The 7,415-nt window shown below is 40.9% G+C and overlaps 1 protein-coding gene across 1 annotated transcript in view; it reads left to right on the plus strand.

Annotated features, from left to right (window-relative positions):
* Nucleotides 1-6,129, plus strand: part of SPDL1 (spindle apparatus coiled-coil protein 1) — a 40,439-nt gene extending 34,310 nt beyond the window's left edge. The window contains exon 12 of the mRNA XM_066616605.1: nt 5,789-6,129. Within this exon, the coding sequence (XP_066472702.1) occupies nt 5,789-5,942 (154 nt within the window). The 3' untranslated portion in view covers nt 5,943-6,129. The remainder of the gene's footprint in view (nt 1-5,788) is intronic.
* The last annotated feature ends 1,286 nt before the right edge of the window (nt 6,130-7,415 follow it).

Below are 7,415 nucleotides of genomic sequence, written 5' to 3' on the forward strand. Positions count from 1 at the left end.
CAAATGAGAGTTTTGACTCCAAGAGGGTTGATAAGCAACTTGGAAGAGAGTTGCAAAGCCCTGCAGAACTAGGTTCAATCTCTGAAATATTCATGTAGGGCTTGGGAGACTGTTGTCTGAAATCTAGAAAACCACTGGCAGTAATTGTAGGCAATACTGAGCTTGGATCAGGGTGGTCCAACATGAGGCATGCAGGCTGTACGTGATACAGTACATCACTTTGCCTTTGGCAACCACTGAAAGGCCCAGCTGCAGCCACCACCTGCTGCTGCTGCTGCCACCACCTTCTCCTACTTCATTGGCCTTGGGAGAAGGAGAAGCTGGAATGGTGCAGCAGGAGATCAGAAAGCTCCACCACACCTACTGCCTTCTTTCTCCTCAACCTACTTTAGAAGCTCAGAATCCAGAGAAAACTGGTGGTCACACACGCACATCATGACCAATTACTTCTGCATCTGTGCACTCAGGATGGGGGTTGCCAGGGTCATGCGACATCCCCACTGCTGTTAAAGTTTGGACCACTCTGGCTTATGTGGACCAGTTGACTTTCTCCAGGGGATCTCAAAGTGTGAGTTGCAACTCATATGGGACAAGTGATGTAAATTTGTATATTTTTCAGGAGTCACGGTAACAAAGTTTGAGAACCTTGGCTCTAAGGCACACAAGGTCCAATATCATCATATGTAAGTTGTCTCTCTTAGTAGCTTAGTGAACTCTATTCCTGCTAGGCTGCATGGCTGTGCAGCTCTTTAACCCAGAAGTTGGGCAATGATGCCTGCCATTCTCGAAGAGTTTCTGGAGATGGCATCGAAATGAGATGCAGCGGCAGAGGGAACGTTGTTAGTGAAATGAAAGTCACTTCTCTGAATATTAGTGGCTTTGAATCGTGGGAGGAGTATGGGATGATAAAAATAGTTTTTGCAAAGAAAAGGAAGTAGGTAGGTGGGAGATAGAAACAGAGGCTGTCTTATGGAATATAGAGCGCTGGTAATCGCTAGATTTGGTTAAGTCAAGTCATGAGGTCAGTGAATAGTCTGGGCTTTTCCTTGTCCTGTTGATTAGACATAAATTGTTTGCATAAGAACTTGTGATTAAGTAATTATGCTTTTGTGCAGATTATACTGCTTCATCAGGTTTTATCATAGATGGGGCAAGTGGCTGTCAACAAATTGGGATCAGAGCTAGACTTGTCAATGAACAATGATTGCCAGACCTACAGTAGAATATTGGGGCTGGGGAGTAAATCTGCAAATGCTATTGCAGGCAATTATTTTAAATTGAATGTGCAGATTGTTTTGTCAACAACTGTAAAAAAAAAAAAAAAACAAACCACCCTGAAGTCAAGCTTCTACTTGAAGTTACACTGAAAGTTCTAAATAGGTGAAGGCAGTGGTTTTCAAACTCATGGAGAGTTTGCACTGCTGTAAGTCCTTGTGGGGGTGGGGGGAGGCAGCAGGAGCGGGGGGATGGCAATGATGCGACCCCCAGGATCACATCACTCGGGGGGGGGGGGCTGCAGGGACTGGGATGCACTAACGGATGCACTTCCAGTTTTGTAGGAGTGGAGCACAGTTGCTCTACTTTCACTTCCAGTGAGCTGGGGATGCTCGCGCAGGGCTTCCCACACCTCAGGACGGCTGTTGCAGGGACTGGCGAGGGCATCTCGGTCCCTGCAGCCCCCCTGTGCGATCTGATCCTGGGGATCGCGTTGCTGCCTCCTCCCTACCTCCTTGCTGCCCCCACCCCTTAAGGGGAAAGAAGCCAGGGCTTTCAGGCTGGGGCGTCACAATGCCCCAGTTTGAAAACCACTGGGTAAAGGTATTGTGTAGGTAAGTAGCAAACGCGCAGGATATGTGTGTGGTGGATTTAAGATATGACACAATGGAATTGATTGTGTCAGAAGTGAGGTGGGCTGTGGAGGGCTTGGCCCCTAAAATAGATGGTATCTTCAAAGGTCAGAATAGATAGTGGGATAGAGAAGGGATAATTGAGTTTATAATGGAAGAATATTGAGAGGCATGTGATGGCATTTGAGAAAATACAGAAAGTTATGAAAATGTTCATCATGAAGGTCAAGTTGGGCTTGACATTCTTGAAACTTTTGTCCTAATCTATACCTTTTGGTAAGTGGTTTTGTTTTTAAAGAGGAACTTAACTTGATCCTCCATTTCAGTATATCTTTTCAATTTGCTGTTAAAGATTTTTCATAATAGTACTTTGAGCACACTCTGAAGCTAGGAAGCCTTTTCTTTAGCTGTTTGTGCCATATGGAGGAGAAATTTTGAGGGGGAAACACACAGATGTTCAGCTGTAAAGATTTAGTGATGATGCTTCAGAATTCTAGACTTGATTTGTGCTGTAAGAAACATGAATCGGCTGTACACATTTAAAAATTGGCTAACAGTTCTACTAAATGCTGCTAAACTGAACAAGTTACTTTAACATTTTGTCAGGTGCAAATTGGAGTGGATTAGCTGGATGCAAACTTTAACTGTTGCAGTGCACTACATACTAAAATATCATCCCAGACCTTTGAGTCTCGGATCACTTACATGCTGCCTTTGACAGCTTGGGTGGGAGATTACTGCCTGAAAACTGGAAGATAGAGGAATATAATGGGCTTGGTTTAGGTCACTTGCAGCTTGGGCAATGGCAGGCCCTCTCCCACTTTCCATTTTTGGAATTCTATTGTAATGATACTACAGCAAATCCTCTTATCTACTACTTCAGTAACCATGGATTCACTTAACCACTTCTATGAAAGTGTAACTCATTTCTCCACTTGTGGTCTCTTTGTGGCCGTGTGTAGTAGTGAAATAATTCTGAGGCCTATCGCGCAGCATCAACACAAGTTCTACTATGATACTCGTAAATCTGTCCATGACTTTATCTGCAAAGTGCTGTATGTACTGTAGTATGGAAAGTGTTCTTTCTAAGAACAGTACACGAGGTGGTGTGTCTATGGTAATGAGTAGTGAATGTATATGTTGAAGAGGGTTGTGGGACCCTAACCCCATTTTTCCCCCCATAGGATCAGTGCTTCAGTAACTGCAGTTTCCGTTGAGATTTTCCTCAACATGGGTTTCCTGCAGTTAGCAAGAATTGACTTTACTTACACTGCTACCTAATGCAAGAGAATCTGTACGGTCCCAATAAATGTTAGCTACTTACTATCATTATCTCAGACTAGTTTACCACAGGGTTGATAAGAAGTTATGTTTTTTGAAAAAACCAAGTGCTTGTGTTTGGTTTAAATCAGATTTTAAGTTCTCTTGTTTTATATATAATAAAACTGGTTTGTAATGAAATTCAAGCTTCATACTAATATATAGTCTCTTGAAATTGATCACATAGTCTTCTTATGAATGAATGTTTGTAAAGAAAGAACTTTGGGGAAATCTATTTTTGCCATACTTAACATACATATTTATATACTGCTTTTCAATAAAAAAAAGTTTGCAAAGTGGTTTTACAAAATAAAATAACTAAAGGGCTTTTGGCCCCCAAAAGGCTCACAATCTAAAATGATGCAGAAGAAACACCAGCAAACAGCCACTTGGAAAACAAACACTGCTGGGGTGAAAAGGGACAGTTACACAAAAGTAGTATTACTTGAAAAAGTGCCTCTTGTCCAGTCAGCCTGGTAGGATAATAGTTCATTGTACTTAGATTGGCTTGATTCGGGGTGTATATGCCATGGACTGTCAAGTTATTAGAAATCTTTCACAGATCTCTGAGTGACCTTTCACTTCTACCCTGATCTGAACTGGAACAGTCAGCACACTAATTATAAATATTTATTATTATACTGCCCTATTCAAGAGCATTGCAATTTAACTTCCATCTCATGGAGAACATGAATCTGCTCAGGAATTAATGGGTGGTGGGGTACAAAACAAAGCAGTGTTATTTTTTTTTTTTTAAAACCCTTTTGCTGAAAAATAAGTAAAGGAGCTATATCCCAAGGGTCACAAAACAGCACATGCAAGCCATCTTCTTGCTGCCTCATCCCCATGGCAGTTTGCTGAATCCCCTGCAAACCTGCTTCTGAGACTTGGGGAACTCTTGGGAACAATCAACGTGTGTTGACTGCGCAGTAGAAGGAGGAAATTTATAAAAACACACGAGGAAACTTCTGTCATAAGGACTCTGTGACTTGGACTGCAATCCTAACCACACTTTCCTGAGAGTATGCCCCATTGAACAAAATAGGATTTCTCAGTAGACCTGGTTAGGATTATGCCCTTGGTCTTTTTCTTCTGCCTCCGTAATCCCCTGTGCCATGTACCAGACCATGCCTGCATTTATCCTGAGCAAGTTTTTTTTTTTTTTGGGGGGGGGGGTTCAGGGAGATGTCATAGGTGAAGGGATGTGGAAGATAGTTTGCATGCATGCACCATTTACATTGGATTGTATCCTGAGAAGCAACATTAGCAAGGTCTTATTTTTAGAATGAAACATTAAATTGTTAATGATTATGATAACCAATCAATATATACTGTACTTTTATTTAGGAAACATAGATAATTTTTAATTTTATAATTTAAATTGATCTGTTTTCTTGGTGATCTTAATTGATGCTTTTAAGTTCGTCTGTTCTAGGTTTCCAGAGCTAGCAACCAGTGTTGGCATCAAGAAAAGGGTGAATACTATTACAGGTGGAGCCTCTTTATCTGCTGGGATTCCATTTCTGGACCCCCCCCCCAGCAGATATCAAAAACTGCGGATAATTAAATCCACAGTTTTTGGGGCCCAACTTTGCTCCAAATGTGAATGGGGTCTTCTGATTCTTGAAAAGGCTACGCACAGCCTCTTTGAGACTCAATGGCACCTGGAGTATTTTTTGACAACTACTGGTTTTTGCTGAAAACTGGACATCATCAAAAAATGCTATGGGCACCATTCTGAGCCTTGGTGGTGCATGGCCTCCGCAGGCTCAGAAAACCTCCCAGATGTGACTGGAACAAGGATCTGGTCACGTTTGGGAGGTCTACAGAGGAGCGATCTGGGGATTTGGTATCTGGTGAGCTGAATCCTGATGTTGAATCCACAGAGAGAAGCCCCACCTGTACTTCTTATAGTCAAAAATGAATGGGCATTCTAAGGTGACTTAACAGCCAGGACTGCTACTATGTGGAAATGCATCAGACAAATATGGCAAAACACAGCATAGATTTTTAGATTAGCCATTGCAAATCAGCAAATAGCCCACAATTTGTGGTGTTTTTTTTTTTTTTTGCCAACTTGTCCATACTTACCTACATCAGTAGTTTGTGCATACCACTGACTTTAAAGAGGAAAAATTGCCATCACGGTTAAAGCTGTATTTATTTTGCTTCAGGCAGTTCTGACTTGCTAAATGCATGTTGCTGTTTCCAAGTTCTATGTGACATTCTATGAGTAAATTGAAATAACTTATTCCTCAGTCTGATACTTTCTCTGTACTAGCCAAGTCAACAGATTTGTTGTGTACCAGATGTACTGGTTGTATGTTGTAAAAGTTGAATGTTCAGCCCTTAGCTGTGTATCTATATGTAGTCATTGACCTAAGCTGCTTTCTTTCTCTTTGTGGGACTTTCTTCTTATGCCTGTCTGCTTTTGACTTGTTGGGCATGGCTTGTTGTAAATGTGTGCTGTATCAAAACTAATAGCCAGTTAATGTGAGAGAACTAGGAAAGACAGTAAAAGCATAGTGTCTGAACTATTATATTTTGAATTGCAACTTAATAAATATTAAAGCTGATGTTTAACTTAAAAAGTGAAACCAGAGTGGTTGCTTTACCTGTAGGTTAACATCTGATCCTGGAATAAAAAGAGAAGAAAACTATGCTGGTGCAGCTCAAGATACAAGTAAGCATGAGAAGAAAAGCCAAAAGAAGGTGTACCCTGTAATATACATGTCTTCCAAACAAGCTCCTGAAACTCAGTGTGCACAACAATGAATTGAATGCTACTGAAGACCTTATGGATTTGACTGTAGAGCAACATGTTTGGCTTGGTGCTTCAGTGGTTAGCATGAAATAGACTGGTTGGGTATTCTGGTTGCCAGTTGATCAGTATGCCACCATAGCAAGTGTATATGGGGGGAGGTTAAAATTCTTACATTTCTAGTTTCTGCCCCAAGGTGTCACTCCAAATATACTTTTTTTTACATACTGATGTATTCACAGTGTTCAATTTAATAAAGTTTGCAAGTTGTACATGTCTTCATTCTTTGTAGTTTTTTTTTTTTAAAATTCTTGTATAATGAAAGAAGAAATGCTACACCTCTGGTCTCTTCATCTGTTCACACGGATGGTTCTGTGAGAACTACAACAGCATCCAACCACTGCTAACTTCTTGAAAAATCCATATGAATGGGTCTAGATGTGCCACAGGTGGAATTATGGAGTGCTGTCAACCCACAACTGAAGGGGCAGGATTTAAAGTTCTGTGGTACAGAAGGCCTATCAAAATTCCAGTTTGATGTGTTACCATCTAGGCTAGGAGCAGTAATTCTGCAGAAAATGACTACTAGGAAACAGTGGCATTTGTATACAGTATAAGTGAAATGATTGATGCAGGAACAAGATATGCACAAATTGAGAAAGTTGCTGGGAATCCTGTTTACTTGTAAATGGTTTCTTCAGTATATCTTATCTTTGGACATGCAGTTCAGGTGGAAACAGACCACTAGTGCCTCATAGCATTGTTCACTAAACTGTTGATTGATAGCGCCTTTAAGAATTCAGAGAGTGATGATTGAACAGCAAAAGCATGATTTGTAGCCTACACACTAGGTAAATTTTATGTTTTGCTGTGGATGCCTTTCCCAGAGCTCTAAGCCCTGCTTTGAAAGCAGAAAAGTTTCCAAGCGGTGAGGGCAGACAAACACAGGATGTCTTGTCAAATTTCTCTCTGTGGCAGAGAAAAGGGTGGAATGAATCAAAGGGAAACAAAGAAAGATGACTCATTTTCTTTAGAATTCTCATCAAGGGTGGCTGAAAAACTAGGGCAGCTGTGATCTTTAGCTAAGAGTGCTGGAACTCCAGGTGTGAATTTTTTTGTAATTGATAATTATTAGACAGTTAAAGTGGGGTACTTAGGAATCTGCCAAATGAGAGGCATTGAAATATCTAGGGAATGGGTGTCAAGCTTGTTTCATAGAGCAGGCTAAATAGCACTCATGGTTCCTGCAAAGGGCTGCGATGTCATTAAGCAGGTGATGACCAGAAATCAGCACTTCGGTTTAACCTAGGATCTCATTAGCTGCAAATGACAGAGAAAATATGCAAATCTTGATCATTCATAAAGTAACTACAAATTGGCAACCTGATGCCTTAAAGAAGGCAAATGCTACTCAAATGCAGCAACTTCCAGCATGGTTAGGGAAATATATTGGAAGTGGACACTATCTTACACTCTTACTGAAGATA

Source organism: Tiliqua scincoides, chromosome 2, assembly GCF_035046505.1.
Source record: "Tiliqua scincoides isolate rTilSci1 chromosome 2, rTilSci1.hap2, whole genome shotgun sequence".
NCBI classification, from domain to species: Eukaryota; Metazoa; Chordata; class Lepidosauria; order Squamata; family Scincidae; genus Tiliqua; species Tiliqua scincoides.